The sequence below is a fragment of the Lytechinus pictus genome, unplaced genomic scaffold (assembly GCF_037042905.1).
Source record: "Lytechinus pictus isolate F3 Inbred unplaced genomic scaffold, Lp3.0 scaffold_19, whole genome shotgun sequence".
NCBI lineage: Eukaryota > Metazoa > Echinodermata > Echinoidea > Temnopleuroida > Toxopneustidae > Lytechinus > Lytechinus pictus.
This window is the reverse complement of record NW_026974140.1, coordinates 19732594-19752500: the sequence shown is the minus strand read 5'-3', so window position 1 is coordinate 19752500 and position 19907 is coordinate 19732594. Positions and strand designations below refer to the sequence as shown.

Below are 19907 nucleotides of genomic sequence, written 5' to 3'. Positions count from 1 at the left end.
ATTTCTTGAAAAAGATCTTGGGCTTCATAATATTTTCATCATAGAAAAACATTTAAAAGATGATTTAAGTGGATATCAATCATTTCATTTAAACAAAGTTGCCCTCGGAAAGTCGAGAACAAACCTTAAAGCCCCCTATGGCTAATGTATGCCATTCTCGACCACAGGAAGAGCATCAGACGGATGATCTACTCAGCATGCAGGAAAGATGGTTTACCAACCTGTCACCCAAACCCCTGGACCTTCTCCTTTCGCTCTGCAAGCAACCCTTCATGGAGATCCGTTGCAACGCCCTTCTGATCTTACGAGCCCTGGTGAACCAACCTTGGGCAGGGCGGATGCTCAACCAGGAGGCAGGGTTCCTGGAGTATCTCCTGGACAGGACCACGGAACCTGACAAGGAGGGCAAGGAGACCAAGTACTCCGTGGTGAAGGCCCTGGCGGAAGCCCCGTCAACGGGAGACATCTTTGGAAGACCTGCTCTGTTGAGATTGAAGGAGTATGTCAGGGATGGTCCATTCTATGTTAGGGTACAGTCTGAAGTAGCCATGGAGAGTGGATCATGAGGATACTCAAGCTCCCAGGACAAACACTTTTCAGTGCTATTGATCTATCAGTACATGCATGGTCATTGTATGTTTGTGTGAGTACAGGACCTTCACATGCTCCTATCTGTCCGACCTTTCAGCCCAGAATCATCATGTTTTGGATAAAATTATGAAATACTGTCCATCAGAATGATATGTGATGACAGGGCATGATAAGGTTGTTTCTGTGAATTAGAGGACCATGAACTCCTTTCCATCAAACCTGAGGTTGGAATCATCACTTGAGGATCAAATCATGAAATACTATCAGATTAATCTCTTATGTCAGTCCATGCATGATAAGGATACCTTTATGTGAATAGAGATCCATTTCATGTAACTTCTTTTCATCTTTGAACGATTCGGGCAAGATTTGCCATCTGCTTTATGAGGGAAGTGAAGCAGCCATTATGTAAAAAAAAGATTTGACATGAACAAATCAGCAATTGTTTCCAAATTCATTGCACTGCTTAATTATTTTGGGACAAAAGTCATGTAGGTCCTGTCATACAAAGAGCTGTGATTGATCCGATCAACCTCAACTACACAGAAATCCATCAATGTCATAATTTTTTCCCACATGAAATTCTCACTACCGGTATGTCTTTTTTGTAAACAAAGAGGAGCACACTGAATTGTTCAGTCAATGGTGATTGTATGAATTACATTTTATTTAGGAAACATCTGGAACAAACATGCATTTTAGATGTTGGCATTGCTGGCTTTCCATAGTTGTGGTTGATCGGATCAATCACAACTCTTTTTGAAAACGGGGCCCAGGACTGACAGTTCAGACTCCTCTCGGAACTCACTGCTCATCATCCTTTATCCATCGATCCTTCCTCCTCAGGCATTCAGATAAGCCCTTTAAAATCTTCTTGAATCCTATGACTCATAACCTATCTTGCTAATCCAGTTAATGTGATGCAGTTGTTGATCTATGTGCACCTCTTGTGCAGATTGCAAAGTAGCATTGTTTCCAGCTCCAGTTAGCATCCACTTTGTTTATCAGTGTGGCCCAACTTTGGATCCTAGGATCCATGCATTACCTTAGCAAATGCACAATGCAGTCTACTGTCACTTTTGTAATTGCTTTGCAATCCAAAGTCCAGCCTTTTGGTATTCATTTTGCTTGAAAGTCTGCCAACTGCACGTCCATCTTCTTAATGCCATCCAATCTTGGATTCCCTATCTGATGGGAATATTATTTAATTTACTAAGAAAGTAAAGCCTTAATTTTACCCCTTCAACTGCTTCACTCCTCAAAGCCCAACTATTAGGCTATCCTTTCACCTGAATCACTGCCAACTACACGTCCATCTTCCTAAAAGCTATTGGGCAATTCCATAAAATATGTACGTCCGACCCCTCTATGTGGGACCTTCATGAAATTTTCTATCTCAGATTTCTTGTTCTTTTGACAGCCTGTAATGCTCTCAAATGACCATGACTTGGTCAGTTCATGAAGTGAAGTAAGACTTGAGAAAAATGGGGGTCGGACATACAAAAAGGTTGATCATCTTATGGAATTGCCCTATTCCATCTTATTATTTCCCATCTGGGGGGATTGTCCTTCAACTTAAATAGTCTCACTTTTAAGTCCAGCCATTAAGGATTTCTTTTGCTCAAAAATCTGCCAACTGCACAAACACTTTCTTACAGCTTTAAATCTTTGGTTCCCCATTTGTGAACACTGAACAATATTTTTCCCAAGATGTAGAACTTCCCCTTTTGGTGTAACTTCCATGGTTCTCATGCTACGCAGCCAATCAGGATCAATTATTTTAAAGCAAGTTAACGTTAGAAGTTAAAAGTTTATGCAGCGAGCGTCGGGTTACTGTTACGTAGAACTTAGAAGTAAAGTAACTGTCATTTTGTCTCACCTGCATAGCAGAGTGAGACTATAGACGCCACTTTTCCGACGGCGGCGGCGGCGTCAACACCAAATCTTAAACGAAGGTTAAGTTTTTGAAATGACAGCATAACTTAGAAAGTATATGGATCTGATTCATGAAACCTCGACATAAGAGTAATCAAGTATCACTGAACATCATGTGTGAGTTTCAGGTCACATGATATAGGTCAAAGGTCATGTAAGGACAATAAACTTTGGCCAAGTTGGGGGTATTTGTTGAATTACCATCATAACTTTGAAAGTTTATGGATCTGATTCATGAAACTTGGACATAAGAGTAATCAAGTATCTTTGAAGATCCCGTCAAAGTTTCAGGTCACATGATCAATGTCAAAGGTCATTTAAGTTCATTGAACTTTGGCCATTTTAGAGGTAATCATTAGATTGCTGTCATAACTTTCAAAGTTTATAGATAAAGTGTATAAAATGTGGATATAGGGTAATCAAGTATCACTGACAAGTTTTAGGTCACATGATCAAGGTCAAATGTCAATGAACGTAGTATTGTATCATTATATGAATGGTGTTTTTTGTGAATAATTATTTTATAGTAGTTTTCAAAGTCAGCACTGCTACTATATTGAATCGCGTGATGCAGGTGAGACCGCCAGAGGCATTCCACTTGTTAATGGAAGATGACAGAGTTTGCATCTAACAATTTTGCTACTTAAACATTATATTCATTTTCTTTACAATGGGAGATGTAGGATGTATAACAGGGGCGGATCCAGCCTTCGCCAATAGGGGGGGGGGGGCCGGAATTTTTTTCCAGCCATATTTTTCCGATCGGCCACTCGAAGATGATTTTTGTTTGATCCTTTGAAGGGGTAGTCTTAGTAGTCACTACTTAGCTTTATTTATATAAATCAACATAAACATATAGCACATAACCCTTATTCATATAATGCGAGCGCGAAGCGCGAGCTAATTTTTCTTAATTTCATGTATTTTGTACTAAAATTTGAACATTCTGGGCAATGTTTGTTATCCTGAAAAAGATGTGTATGCAACTAAATAATTACTACAAACACGAAGCGCGAGCAGAGATTTTAATACACGTATTGAACTGATCGAATAGGAACCTGTTATGGACTGCTTACAGTTAGCCATGAAGACGTTGCATATTTCAACAATCAAATAATGCTAGCGCGAACCGCGAGCTAACATTTTTTTACATTTCTACCTTAAGAATGGAAATTCTAAGCACTTTTTGTAACTTGAACAGGATAGCTATATATTTAAACAATTGATGCGAGCGCGTAGCGCGAGCGGAAAATTTCAAAATTTATACCTAAAAACGAGACACTCTATTCATGTTTTGTAAATCATAAAAAGGATAAGTAATTGGGGATCTTCCTTACAATAATAATTCGAGCACAAAGCGCGAGCATAAAATTTTATTCCTACGTTTTAAACTGATCGAAAAGGAACCTGTTAAGGACTGCTTGCAGTTAGTCATTCCCGACCTTTCGTTGGAAGAACGCGAACGCTTATTTACGACGTTAGTTGATTTTGGAAGAGACTTTTGGGCCCGTCGTCATGGTCTTAAAACTCTGTCCTGCAATGCAAATTGTGTGACATGAGATTCTTTTTCGTTTCGCATCTGGAACGGAAACATTCAATTTGCGTTTCGTGTGCAAAATTCTGGTTGCTACTATGGTAACAGCGATATATCCGATTTAGGACGACTTTCCAAATCCACATTTGGTTCCTCCCAGAGCTCGAGAGGCCGCCCGGGGGGCCCACTTTCATTGAAGAGTGGATACCAGGCGCAACAACGCATAAAAAGGAAAGAATGGGTAAATACGTTACGTATAGGCCTATGTAACGTTATAAAGGTGTCAAAAACGATGATTAAAATACTGAAAAAAGGGATATATTTCCAATACTTGTAGGGTTTCACAAGCCAAATAATTGTTAAAAGATGCATTTTCATAATCTGCAAAAGACTTGCTTCCCTTGTTTAGGGTACTTTTCGAAACCCCATGGTCGTGCCTGGTATCCACTCATCAATGGAATTGGTCCCCCCGGAATTTGAATCTAACCCCACATTTCTGGGGAAAGTAAAACATAATACCCTTTACATCGTGTGCTAGAGGCGTATCGTTTGTGTAGGAGTGAACAAAAGAAACAAAAGAAACAAAAGAAACCCGCATTTTCAAACGTATTGCATACGCTGTGTACATATGCGAAATGGGTTCGGCTAGAGAGGTGATCTGACCCATGGAATCAATTGCCAGTCATCCACCAATAATCCACATTAAATGCAATATCGATTCGATGGACTGTAATGATCTATATCTAAGCCTTAATTTAGTAAGTTTTTCCTCACTCAATATGTACTCGATTTGTTTGAAAAACCACTTTCTTATACATGTCATATTCTATTTTAGGTCCTGCATTTCGAATATCTCCAGCCATCAGTCGTAATACATGCATGTATGGCGCGCGGGTATCGCGGGAAAGAATTTTGCACACGAAAAGCAGATCTGTATAGGGCCTGTAACCCCCCTGTAACACAAATCTTAGCATTAATTGTAGAGCAGTTTTCTACGTTTGATTGTATTGACTATAATGTACAATCAATCTTAAAAATCAAGTGTATGATTAAGCGTCAACTTTTGTGTTAGGGGACCCTTAATATTAGCGTCCGTGAGGATTGCGAAAGGTGGCAATTAAGACGTTACATATTTCAACAATCAAATAATGCGAGAGTGAAGCGCGAGCTGAAAATTTTTGACATTTCTATTTAAGGAATGGAAATTCTGAGCACTGTTTGTAACTTAAACGGGATAGCTGTATATTTAAGCAATTGATGCGAGCGGGAAAATTCGAGATGTAGACGTAAAAACGGGATACTCTATTCATGTTTTGTAAATCAAGAAAAGGATGAGTAATTGGGGATTTTCCTTATAATAATAATTCGAGCCCAAAGCGCGAGCTGAAAATTTTTGACATTTCTATATACATAGAGAATGGAAAATTCTAATCAATTTTTGTAATCGTGAACAGGATAGCTATACAGAGTGAGTCAGAAAAAATTTCCCACTTTTGTAAAGTTGAATTGTTTAAAATATGAATATTTAATCATTAGTGTCATGATATGTCTTGATAGAGATATCCTCCAAGGACATTCAGGTACCATTTTCATTTGATCCCGTGCACGCATGACTGAACATCGGACAATCTTTAGAAGACTGTCAGATCTCACTTGCGCCAAGTTACTGGGTGATGAATAAAACAGTGCTTTAGACAAAGACAGTCAGACAGACAGACTGGCATGCTCACACACACACACACACACAAACACACACAACACACATGGTAATAACTGGCTCATAATTTTCTCTTTTCTGATTAAGCATTGATTTTAAGCAAGATCGCTGAATGTTTAAGTGGCAATTCCCGACAATCTTTCCCCTTAAAACACATTCACTACCACCATCATATCATCATCATCATCCTCATTGTCATCATCTTGATCTTGATCTTCATCTTCATCATCATCATCAAGTGCACATAAATCCAATATGCTGGTTATGTCTTTTGTTGGTTAACAATGAAAATTTACAATGGATGTCTGTGCTTTTGTTGCACTTGCCTATAAAAGGGCTTGCCTGATTTGGCAGCAGTCACTTGAGTCTCTTTTTACAGTAGCAAAAGTACACGAATCATGGTTCGTCCTCAATTCACACCACAACATAGGTCATTAGGTCTCAATGAGGATGATGATGATGATATGATGGTGGTAGTGAATGTGTTTTAAGGGGAAAGATTGTCGGGAATTGCTACTTAAACATTCAGCGATCTTGCTAAAAATCAATGCTTAATCAGAAAAGAGAAAATTATGAGCCAGTTATTACTATGTGTGTTGTGTGTGTTTGTGTGTGTGTGTGTGTATGTGTGTGTGTGTGAGCATGCCAGTCTGTCTGTCTGACTGTCTTTGTCTAAAGCACTGTTTTATTCACCACCCAGTAACTTGGCGCAAGTGAGATCTGACAGTCTTCGAAAGATATTGTCCGATGTTCAGTCATGCGTGCACGGGATCAAATGAAAATGGTACCTGAATGTACTTGGAGGATACCTCTATCAAGACATATCATGAAACTAATGATTAAATATTCATATTTTAAACAATTCAACTTTACAAAAGTGGGACATTTTTTCTGACTCACTCTGTATAAGTAAACAATTGATGCGAGCGCGAGCGGAAAAATTCGAGATTTAGACCTAAAAACGGGACACTCTTTTCATGTTTTGTAATCATGAAATGATTAGTAATAGGGGATCTTCCTACATTAATAAGGCGAGCACAAGCACGAGCAGAATTTTTTTGATATTGAGATCTGAAACTGGATGATGATATAAATAGAGAACAAGTTGCGTTTCTGAATAAACATGCGCGCACGTGTTTCAGATTTAGACCTAGAATCTAGGCATTCTAATTACATCTTTTGTCATGAAAATAAAAAAAGCGAACGCGAAGCGCGAGCTTAAAATATTTGATTTTCCGATCTGAAAAAGGGTTTATTTATGGATCGCTCTTAATAAAGAGCTGGGGTCCGTTTCATAAAGAGTTACAACTGTGTAACTTTGCTGTTATGTCAACTACCATGGCAACAGGACTCAGCAGCCAATCACAATCAATGTTACCATGGTAGTTGCCATAATGGCGAGTCTACAACAGTTAATTGTAACTCTTTATGAATTGGGCCCCTGATATTTTCATTATTATCACTTTGAGTTTTGACATATATAGGACCGGGACATTCTAAGGACATTTTGTCATCATATTGAAATGATGACTATCTTCCTATTCCTCTTCCTAAGCGCGAGTGAAACTTGTCGATATTCCATTCTGAACAAAGGGACAATTTAATTATGAAATCAACATCTCATTTATTAAACTAATAAGCATAATGAGAACGCGAAATCTGTTAATATTATGGCCTGAAAAGTGGACATTTCAAGCATTTTTGAAATTATGAATAGGGTGCATGAGCTTATATATATATTTAACAATTAATGCCAGCGCAAATCGGAGCCGAAATTTTTGATAAACTGTCATGAAATATGGGGATTTCAAGAAATTTGTTAAATACTTGATATTGAGATAATTATACATAACTCACCAATCAAAATGCAAGCGTGCAGCGCTAGCTGATACTTTTTGACAATCAGACCTGAATGGGGATATTTTGAGAAGTTTATGGAATACACGAAAATGAAATACCTGAAAATCAAACAGCGCGAGCAAAAAATGTCAATATGACATTTTTACAGAGCACTGTTTAAAAATCAATTTGTAAATTAAACAAAATAATTAAAGTTCGATGTCCGAGCTGAAATATGTTTTGTTTAATGACTTCAAAACTTGATATTTTAAGCTCCATATTGAGCAAGATCTATTGTGCACATATGTGTATTTTTGATATGGTATGTTGAGTCATGGATTTACAAGTGAATTTCTAAAACAAGTGCAGAGATTTTCGTGTATATCTATATCTATATATATATATAAAAGAGGCAAAGTGGTAATGCATTGGACTTAGTTCCAACAGAGTTTATTTTGAAGTCCAAATTTTCGACGTTAAACACACGTCTTCTTTCTATGATTATTTGCATGATTAAAGGTACACTTTAAAATAGGACAGAAAAAAATGTACTTAGAGAGTAAAAAAAAGGAGAGAGGAAACGAAATTGGGTATATACCGTAAACAATCTTTTATCAAAGCAGAATGCTTTCAACTGTATATGAATGGTCTGAAGTGCAAAGGACTCTTCTTACCTTTTAAAGGGGGGGGGGCATTTTCTGCTAAAGAAATATATCAGCCCCTAGTTTTGGTGGGGCGTTAATTTCCTAGTCATAATCCTTTAACTTTTACTTTTATAAGGCCATTTTCTAAAGACCCCCCCCCCAAAAAAAAAATAGAGTAATGTCTCGCTTAAAAAATGCAAAGACCCCTGATGGGCTAGGGCGTAGGCTGGTTTGAGCATGGGGAGGTAGAACTTAAGTGATATGGGGAGTGGTGCACATCTTGGGGAGGTGGAACTATAAGGTTTGGAAAATCAGCTATTGAAAGTATAAAAGGGGTAGTACACATTTTGTTTTGCTTGCCAGTGTCGGAACTGCTCTGCTTCAGCGGAAGGTTTCACATTCACCCAGTGTACCCCCAGCCTTTGCCCTTGAGGGGATGCTAGTGTTTAGACCATGTTTATGTTCCTGATGGCCACCGCCTTTAACCTTCTTCATTTTGATGTCAGTTTTCAAAGACCTCTCCCGCCCCTCCCCCCAAAACCTAGAAATATTACTGAATGTGATTAATGCCCCCACACTCTGGCGTGAAAATTTTAGAAGACATTTATAAATTAATTTTAAATCTTTACCCCAAGATGAATATTTGTTCCAACTTTTATAAGCACTGACTAAAAACTGGGGAAGTAGTTTGATCCACAATGAGCTTTCCTGCATTTCTGGCTATCATAATTTATGTGGATATATACCATGGCAATGCATTGTCTGACAAATGCAAAAAAAATGGTTCTTGCACATCTTTACCTCAAGGCCAATGTGTGAGCCAAATTTCATGAGAATTAGTTCAAAACTGATGAAGTAGTTCAAATCGCAGGGTTTTTACCTATATTTTGCCATATAATATGTTGTTACCATGGCAACACAATTTCTGAAACACACAAAAACACGTGCCCCCCCCCCCCCCAGGTGCCCCCCTGAAAAAAAATTGGCAGAGCAAAAAAAAGGGAGAAAGAAGAAAAGAAAAAAGGAAAAGAAGGAGAAAGACAAGAAAAAAAAAGAAAAGGAAATTAAGAGGAGGAAGACGAGTGAATGAAATAATGTGAGGGGATCGAAGACTTGCAAAAAATGAAAAAAATCTTTCATGTTACTATATAAAATTTTTGCTTGCGCTTCGCGCCAGAATTGCCTGGGATGAGATTCACACATTGCTCAATAGGCTGATATGGAGCAAGTTTTCATTTACAAATTTAAGTGCTCTGTAAAATGTCCGTTTTATGGTCTAGACATATCAGTATTTTAAGCTCACGCTGCGTGGGGGTGGTCACATTGTTTGATTTGCCAAGTTCCTATTGTCTTCGTGTATTCCATAAAGTTCCATTAAACAAATGTATTCAGAATGCCCAGATTCTAGGTCTAAATCTAAAACATGCGCGATAGCCTGCATGTTCTTTATTTAAAATGTACTTAAATTATCCAGTTTCACATCAGAATATCAATAATTGTCTGCTCACGCTTCACGGTCGCATAATTAATGATACCCAATTAACTATATCCTATTTATGATTTACAAAATATGAATAATGTCCCGCCTTTAGGTCTAAAATCTCAATTTTCTTCCTATAGTGCTTAGTGCTCGCATCAATTGTTTAGTTACATACCTATCCCATTTATTAATACAAAAAGTGCTTAGAATGACCACATTTTAGGCCAGAATGTCAAAAAAAAATTGCTCGCGCTCCGCGCTCCCATTATTGAAATATATACCGTCTTCGTGATGGGTAACTGTAAGCAGTCCTTACCCTTTTCGATAATGCTAGAACAGTTAATATAAATTTCTGCTCGCGCTTGGCGTTAGCAGTAATCATATAGTAGTTACATACGAATCTTGTTCAGGATCATACATAACATTGCCCAGAATATTAAATTTTCAGGACAAAATACATGAAAGTTAAAAAAAAATCGCTCGCGCTTCGCGCTCGCACTTTTTATAAGGCTTATGAGATTATTTCATGTTTATGTTGTTTTATAAGAATAAAACTAAGAAGTGACTGATCGGAGAAAATATAGGTGAAGGCAGTGGCGTACCGTGGGTCACGGCATTGGGGGGGGGGCACCAGCAAAATTTTTGAGTCACTCGGTGAGCGCGCAAAGCGCGCTCAATTGCCAGGTATAGGCATTGACCTTATAGAGACATTTTTAAGGACTGTTCCATTAAACGGATATGTAATGTATCTCACTGATCAAATGATGCGAGCGCGAAGTGCGAGCTCAAAAATTTTTGATATTCAGACCTAAAAAGGGACATAATAAGCAATTTAAAAAATAAAAATACGTATCTGTCTCGCTAAACAAACAATGCGAGCGCGAAGCGCGAGCTAAAATTTTTGGATTTATTTACCCCAAACAGAGACAGTTTACGGAATATTTTTAGGAATCAAATAAGAGAATACATATCTCACCATACTCATCTAATTTGAGTGCCAATCGCTTGCTGATTTTGTTAAAAAACGTAAAACACTTTTTGTAGTCATTGTAATCATGATTAAAATACGCATCTCACTAATCAAATATTGCAAGCGCGAAGCGCGAGCTGAAAATTTAGGAAATTGAGACCTGAAGAGAAGCATTTTAAGGCTTGTTTGTAGGAATTTACGAAGACCATACGTATTTCACTAACAAAATGATGCGAGCGCGAAGCGCGAGCTGAAAATTTTGTATATATTGACCCCAAACAGGGACATTTTAATGACTATTTCTTTTTTTGGAATCCATTAAGAGTATACATATCTCACCATAGTCATCAAATGCGAGTACCGAGCGATTGCTGATTTTGTTAGAATAATACTTAACATTTATAACGCGCTTTTCCCACATGGCCCAAAGCGCTCACAATTTCATTTAACTTATTTATACAAACAAAAATTAGAATGACATATTAAATGAAGGCAGTTGCCTAGAACAAAAGGGTTTTAAGGGATTTCTTGAAGGACTCAATTGTTGGGGATTGTCTTATTGTGAGAGGGAGTTTGTTCCATTCCATTGAGGATGCAACGGTGAATGTTCTATCTCCGGTCTGTTTTCTTTTTGTTGGATATGTTAATTTAAGTGGGTCTTCAGAGGATCTAGTTTTTCTACCTGGGACATCAATTTCTAAACAATCAGACAAGTATTTTGGGGCTAGGTTATAGAGAGATTTGTATACAAAGAGAAGTAACTTAAAATTAATACGTTGTCTAATAGGGAGCCAGTGTAAATTATTTAAAAGGGGTTCAGGAGGTTTGTCACGGCGGACTTCAAAAATAAGACGGGCCGCCCAATTTTGGAGGTGCTGGAGACGATTGATGTGAGTAACTGGTATTGAAGAAAGAAGGCCATTACAGAAATCACATCCAAACACATGAAGAGCTTATTGAAGTCATAGTAATCATGATTATCATACGCATCTCACTAGCGCAAAGTGCGAGCTAAAAATATAGGAAATTCAGATCTGAAGAGGGGCATTTTAAGGCTCGTTTGTAGGAATCTACTAAGACCATACGTATTTCACTAACCAAATGATGCGAGCGCGAAGCGCGAGCTGAAAATTGTTGATATTGAGATTAGAAAAAGAGATATTTTAAGGACTGAATTTAGGAATTCATGAAGAGCAGGCATATCTCATCAATCCACTAATTCGAACGTAAGCACGGACATGAAATGTTTTATATGCAGACCTTAAAATGGGGCAATCACTTTAAGTAGTCATGAAAAAGAAGCATATGTCACTACATAAAACAATAATAACTCGAAGTGCGATGAAATATATTTGGTGCATATTGACTTGAAAACAGGACGTTTTAGTACAACATGTTTATATATCTCGTTAAACAGACAATGCGAGTACCAGGAATAATGAACAAATAGGCCCTGAGCTAATTATGTTTTATAAAGTTATGAAAAATATTTCTTATGTAATATAACATAACAAATATAATATAACATTATAATGTACAATAATTTCTTCTATCCCACTACGTTTCTTTCTTCTTCCTCTTTTTCTCCTTTCCTCCCGTTTTTTTTTTTTTTTTTTTTTGTGGCCAGCCGATTGGTGGGGGGGGGGGGCACGTGCCCCCCCATGCCCCCCCGTAGTTACGCCACTGGGTGAAGGTGATTTCAGGCCCCGTACCCTATTGCATGGCGAAAGTCGGATCCGCCCTTGTGACACAAACACACACATCGGTAAAAATGGTGCCCCCCCCCCTGAAAAAGCAAGGACCCCCCAGCGCCCCCCCCCCCCCCCCCCCCAGGAAAAAAAATCCTAGCTATACGCCACTGTGCTGTACTGTGCCCACATAATTTCGCTAACAGACCAGACTAATGGCTGTACGTACGCTACGGTCCTGCATTTGTATTCCTTCAATTGAATGCAATTAGTGGACGTTTCCAAGCCAAACATTTTGTGTATGTGGTAGCAACCATTCATTCAGATCATCCGGCGGGCCGAGCTAGCTGCGCCGTGTGTTATGAGCTAGCACAATTACAGTACGGTACGGTACACGGTACCGTATACGCATACGATACATACGGTACGGTATAAAAACATTTCCGTAGACTGATCTGAACGGGATTCATCTGAACCATCTGCAGGTACGTATACCGGTACGTGTGCCCCAACTCTTCGAACTTCGGATCAACAAAGATTTCCAGGCGGCCAGTGCTGGCTTGTTGTCAGCTCAGCCTATGTTGGATACGAGTACGGTCTTACCGTACGTCGTTTCCCTTATTTTTTTGTTTCTCTGGCTGTGCTATTTCACTGTTTACTCGGAATTATTCATGCTTCTGTTGGTCTCTAAATTATCATCTTGCTGGTGGGAGTCGCACATGGTGAGATTTGTCATTTGTAATAAGGATTTTTTTAAATAAAGTTTATCATGTTTATAAACTTTATAATATAAGTTCATATTGTGGGCCCAAGGGCGCAACTTAAGTCTGCGCACCTAACAATTTGAGTTAAGATTTAACATGAATTTCTTCATATTTCACAAAATCTTTCAGTTAATAATGTTCCTTATATTATCAAGAGTACCGGTAAGTGTACCAAATTTCTCATTAAAAAATGACAGAAAATATAGGATTTTCTTGAAAAAACCTCGGGCAATCATTTTCAGATTGAAAAAAAAAAATGGTATCCCATGTCTGCGCACTCATTCACTTTGCACACGATTCAGGGATTTTGATGAGAAAGGCTGCATTTTGAGGTTGTAACATGAAATGCCCTAAATTTATTATTTTTCCACCATTTTGAGTCGGATTTTTTAATGAATACCGGGTACCTGTCTATGCATTGCATGTGTAAAGTTCGTGCTCGTTGCATATCTTTATCTAGAATCGTGCAGATACGCGTGTGCACAGACAAGGGGGACTGCGCAGACTTGGAGGAACTTGCCATAAGTTCATTTTATTTGTCTTCCAACTGAGTTTGAATACATGACAAACATACAAGTGTGTATGAAACAATGAGCAGAGTAAATGATAAAACATACAGGTATACATGAAACAGAGTATGCAGAAAACATTGTTTTTAAATACGTTATATATATATACAGCTTAAGACAGAAAATAAATAATTTTAAAGGAAGACGAGGAGACCTAATTGAAGCAATGCTTGTAAATTAAAGTTCCTCATTACGAATTCAAAGAACATTGGATAAACAACACAGAAATGGCAATATAATATACCGTAAGTAACGGTGTATTAACCGCACCTTTTTCTCGGCGGGACAGAATCAAAAGCCGGGGGTGCGGTTTATACATGGTGACAGGTCTGAGCCAAGCCAATCTCGGCCCGATACCACTACTAGTTTACAACTTGCGTCGGGTGGACGAGCGTAGCCGCTTGGGCCAATGCCGTTTAGAGGGGCATGAGCCGCGGGTTTAAAAGAAAAGCAACTATGACTACCGGTATCTACCGTAAATGTCCCTCAAAGTTAGATTACGGTAACAAACGCACCTACCTTCATGAAACTGACATTTTGAATGGTGTGACTTTGTCTTTGTTGTCATTTATTAGTCAACGCGGCAAAGTTCAGACGCCGATTGACAATCGACCGAACAGCGCGGTGCGGCTAGCCGAATAAGACACGCATTATATGTAATGCTTATCGCAACGTCAACGTAAGCTGGCGCTTTACCTTTCCGTGGCTGTTATAATGTTTGACAAATTATTGGTATTATTTAACAATTTTGTGCCATGAGGAGGGAGGTAAACGGAAGAAAGTTTCTTTCATTTGCCTTTCCTTCATTTCTCTCTATCATCCATCAACTTAAAATCAATCTTCAATCCCCGTCTTCATTCCTTCCGACTATTCCTGCCCAGAGCTCCCATTGAAAATACGGTATACCGGTACTAGCATTTTTTTCCTATTTGCTGTCTGTAAGATACCGCCACACACGTACTGAGAACTACCGGTAGTGGTTCAAAGCAGACAAGAAAAACACCTGAACAAAATCGCAAATTTCTCGTATCTTGAACCTTCCCATATTCCCGTGTCTGAAATTGATGTCAAGACATTGAATGCTAGACAGAATTCTGAAAGCAAAAGTGGGGCTGTGATGCAGGAAATATGGTATGAACGATCTTCTCGAATGGGTGAGCCCCCATGTTGATGCTGGTATCGGTACTTGCAATGAACACCGGTACCATATGTGTGTGTGAGGTGAGTGTGTAGTTGGCCAATAATGTCGGCAATTTGCAGATAAGTGACGAAGCGCTGATTTCCCATCATTTTTTTACCAGTAGTACTTTGATATATTTTTTTTTTACATTTTTGGTTCTTGACTCTTTCTTAAATACGCATATTAGAGATAGAAAGTCAGTTTGATGACTTTTTTTTTTGGATGATTTTTTTTTTTTTTTTTTTTCATCCGAAAATGGGGGGTGCGGTTAATACACGGGTGCGGTTAATACACCGTTACTTACGGTAATATGATAACTAAAGAGAGAGGAGGGGAGAGAAGAGGGACACATTTATGTACAAAAGGGACAAAAAAGGGGACATGAGGACAGAGACAAGCCAGGCCCGGGAAAGGGGGGGGGGATGAAATGTATTGATAATTTAGCATTAACTGATAAATAACACACGAAAAATAGGCTTTACGAATCACTTTCATAGTTACTCAGTAAATAAGATTTCAATTTTTGTTTAAACACTGTAGAACTGACAGCATGTGTAATGTCAGGGTCAAGTGCATTCCAAAACCTGGGTCCAGTGCAAACTAGAGTGCTCAAAGTGAACTTTGTTCTTGCATGAGATATATGGAGAGTGGAAGATTGTCTAGTATTGTAATTGTGTACTTGACTATTTTTCTTAAATATCAGTGCCAGGGCTGAAGGGAGACTTCCTGAATCAAAATCATACATAAGAGATCCTAGCTGCATAAAGTAAATATCTTCCACTTTCAATGAGTGATTGTCATGAAATAAAATATTTGTATGGGCACGATAACTGACATTACTATACTTCTAATAGCTCTCTTCTGAACAATGAATAATTTTTGCAATTGCGTTTTAAGTGAGTTGCCCCAGGCAAGCACACCATAGTTCAAGTAAGGAACAATTTATGAGGAATATAATATAAATAAAATTAAATAAAACTGATCTCAACTTGTATAACACCAGTATTTTTTGACAACAGTTTGCAGAGATGATTTACATGAAGTTTCCAGTTCAATTTCTCATCAATGAATAACCCAAGAAATTTAGTTGAGGTTACTCTTTTAAGACAGACATTATTAAACATTACATTGCCAGCATTTTTAAGGAATTACTAAAAAGCATATAATTTGTCTTTTGAAAATTAAGTGATAATTTATTTGCTTGAACCCACAAGATAACATTCTTCAATTCACAATTCACTGTTTCTATCAGGGTTAGAAGATTCCTATGTGAAAAAATACACTAGAATCATCAGCAAAGAAAATAAAGGATAATTTGTTTGATGAATTTTGAAAATCATTTATATACAGTATGAATAAGAGAGGTCCTAGAAGAGACCCCTGAGGTACACCACATGTAACAGTTTGCAAGCTGGAATTAATTCTATTCAAAGATACAAATTGTATCCTGTCAGTGAGATAACTCCTAAACCTAAACCAGAGGGCAACACCTCTCACTCCATAATGGGATAACTTATGAAGCAAAATTTTATGATCAACTGTATCAAAAGCCTTGGAAAAATCCAAGAATATACCAATTGTGCTCAAGTAATTATCCAAGGCAGTGGCAACCTTATCAACAAAGTGCAAAATGGCATGTGTAGAACGAGCATGATCGGTTAAGGGTTAGCATTGAGGTGAAAATTTTTTTTAAGGTATTTCTATCAAAATTGCTTTTAAAATAATCTTTGATATCTCAGGTTTCAAAGAATTTAGTTTCATGAAGATTGATGATTTCGAAAGTACTGGAATAGTCCATTTTATTCATGGGGGTGCTGTTACCTCTCATCACGGACGGACATTTTTACTCAAATTAAATTCACTCTAGTTTTATTGTTTTTAAAGTTACTCTAATTTGGTTTGGATGTTCTTGCACTCTGAACATTAATCTATTATCAAACATAAATTAGTAGAAAAAAAATATTGGGAACTAATTTTTTTTGGTAGGTGTTAACATTTCCATTTTGAAATTTCCGTCCGTGATGAAAAAAAAGATGAAAAGTTTTTTTATTCTTTATCAGAATAGAAATAAAAAATAAAAAGGTGTAGAGGTATCTCACTAAACACTGTACATCATTTTATTTGAACATAGCTAAAATCCATACATTTTATCCATATCATAAACTCAATCCAAAATGATCACGGACGGACATTAATTTCATCACGGACGGACAAAGTAAATTTACTCAAATTCAATTCACTCTAGTTTTGTTGTTTTCAAAGTTACTCCAATTTGGTTTGGATGTTCTTGCACTCTTAACATTAATCTATCATCAAACAAGAAAAAAATATAGGAAGTAAATTTTTCTGGTAGATGTGTCCGTGATGAAATTAATGTCCGTCCGTGATCAGTTTTTTATATGGATAATATGTATGGATTCAGCTTTTTATTCTTTATCAAAATAGAACAAACATAAAAGTGTGTAGAAGTATTTCACTAGACACTGTACATCATTTTATTTGAACATAGCTAAAATCCATACATTTTACGCATATCATAAATCAAAAAGAAATGATCACGGACGGACAAGTGAGCAATATACGTAAATACTGCTAATACTGTGGAATGATCCATGCAAATGGGAAACTTTGCTGAGCAGATTATGAATTTAACTTTAGTTTCAATTTGCAGTGAAAAATGTCACTGAGAATTATTCAGAACTCAAATGGATGGAAACCTACACTCTTTCACAATTCTTTTGTGGTATCTTTGTTTGGATGCTATTGGGGCTAAATTGTTGTCAGGAAAAATTGTTAAACATAATTGGAATGCAGATAGAGTTGGAAAGGTACACGTGTGTCAAAAAAGCAGGAAATAAAATATGGCAAGAACAAGTCCAAAGCTGTAGATTTAATCCATTCAAGCTTGCAGAAAGTGATGGAAAAGAAGAAAGTAGGATGCATAATCTGATAAGTAGAAAAATCTTCAATTTTTCCATGTACAAACCTATGGATTCACAATGCTTCTAACAGAACATGGCATCATGGTCGTGAGGCTTGTGAAAAGGACAAGAATACCTTTTTTCGAAGTCCATTTTGGAGCTAATTTTAAGCAAATTGCTTATCTGGTAAACTGTTAAAATGCATACTATTTTAAAGCTTGCACTGCAGTGTTTAGAAGTAGGCCTATAATAAGCTTTTGATTGGTATATGAATCATCAATTTCAATTTTGGATTCGGTCAGAGCCTAAATACATGAGGGCTGTTGATGTTATGGAGTGTCTCCACTTTAATATGGACAAAAGATGAATTTGAAGAGAGCCTCTGACAAGTGTTGTGGTCATACTTGATCCATCAAACAAGCATAAGGATCAGCAACCTTTGAATCTTTTGGATTTAGTTAATGAACCTGAAAACATCTTTGCTCTTGGAAAATTAATGCCTAAAAATGTATTAACATGTATCATCATGATATATCATAAAAATAGTTGTATCAATATGATCATTGATCAACTAGATGTTGATATGGTACCTACTAGTATTCTATAATTTGAAAAGAAGACAATATGCATTAGGACATTCTTTACATTTGATTTTGACAAGAGCTGTGTTGAAAGCAATCATATGTCTAGATTATACTGTGCGTCTAGCATAGAAATCAATTTGCTACAACTTAAATCAAGTTGTAGCAACTTGATTGTGCAACTAATACTGTTTAATCATATTAAAAAATGTACAAATCATCAATACAATAGCATTTATTCCCCCAAAAAAGTAATAAGAACTTCTTACAAGGTACTTCCAATGTATTTTAATTGTGTCCGTCCGTGATGTCCGTCCGAGATGTCCGTCCGTGATGGAAAATATTTGCAATTCTCTCAGAAGTTTGATATTGGTTAAGAATTCAATATGCTGAACATAGAAGCTAACATACCTGAGTGTTAGTTGCATTAACAATTATTGGTCAATGTTAAGCTGTTTAGATAGAAACAATAAAAATGTACAAAAATTCTGAAAACCACATTTCTATCATGTCCGTCCGTGATATGGCACATTTACTGGATATCTATGTTTGTATGGCAACAAACATAGATATCTATGTTTGTATGGCAACAAACTTTTTTCATCATTCAGCATACTTTGTCCTACCCTTCTTTATAAAACACAAAGGAACCTTGTTCATCTTATTCCTAATTTGTTACAAGCCTTCAAAATTTCCTAAATCTATCAAATGTCCGTCCGTGATGAACCGATCACGCTCATTACAGCATTTATCTCATGCATGACAAAAGAAATGTTTCGATCGCTAGAAAACATGTTTTCAGACATTATTTTACTCGGTGATCATAATTACATGCATAGTACATAAAATGGGCCTATGGCAGCCATTTTGAATGTTAAAATACAGCATTTTATATATTGCATTTATATTTCATTAGAAATTACGTTTTTAGCCAGTATTCCACTCACTTATCTTAATAATATGCATTTTAGTACTCACACTTGTGATTTTCTTTTTGTCCCCATTAACATTGTGCATAATACTGTCAGGGCATTTGGTGGCTTTTTGAATATTAAAATGCATCATTTATTACATACAGGACATAACAAATGAAACATTTCGTTAGCAATCATGTTTTCATCCATTACTTCACTAAACACTGCTAAAAATCACAATTACTTGCATTTAGTGCTCACTTTTGTGAAATTTAGTTTTCCCCATTCATATTGTACATAATATAGAATACAGGGGTCTATGGTGGCCATTTTGAATATCTAGAAAATAATTTTTCTGTCAAAAATCGTTTTTTTCAGAGAGTATTTCACTCCTGCAACACAAATACATACATTTTATAACCAACGTGCGGGCAATTTTATTATTTTTATGGGTAATTTTCATTTTTTGGAGGCCATATTGGATTTTGCCAATTTGCGGAAAATGCTCAAGGTTACATGAGTGGCATCATTCAGATTCGTAATCAGCACCCTCAAATTAACAAGAAACCACTAAAAGTAT

The 19907-nt window shown here is 37.0% G+C and overlaps 1 protein-coding gene across 1 annotated transcript in view; it reads left to right on the top strand.

Moving 5' to 3' along the window:
- Nucleotides 1-2463, top strand: part of LOC129278417 (26S proteasome non-ATPase regulatory subunit 5-like) — a 3092-nt gene extending 629 nt beyond the window's left edge. The window contains exon 2 of the mRNA XM_054914595.2: nt 168-2463. Coding sequence (XP_054770570.1) covers nt 168-566 — 399 coding nt within the window. The 3' untranslated portion in view covers nt 567-2463. The remainder of the gene's footprint in view (nt 1-167) is intronic.
- The last annotated feature ends 17444 nt before the right edge of the window (nt 2464-19907 follow it).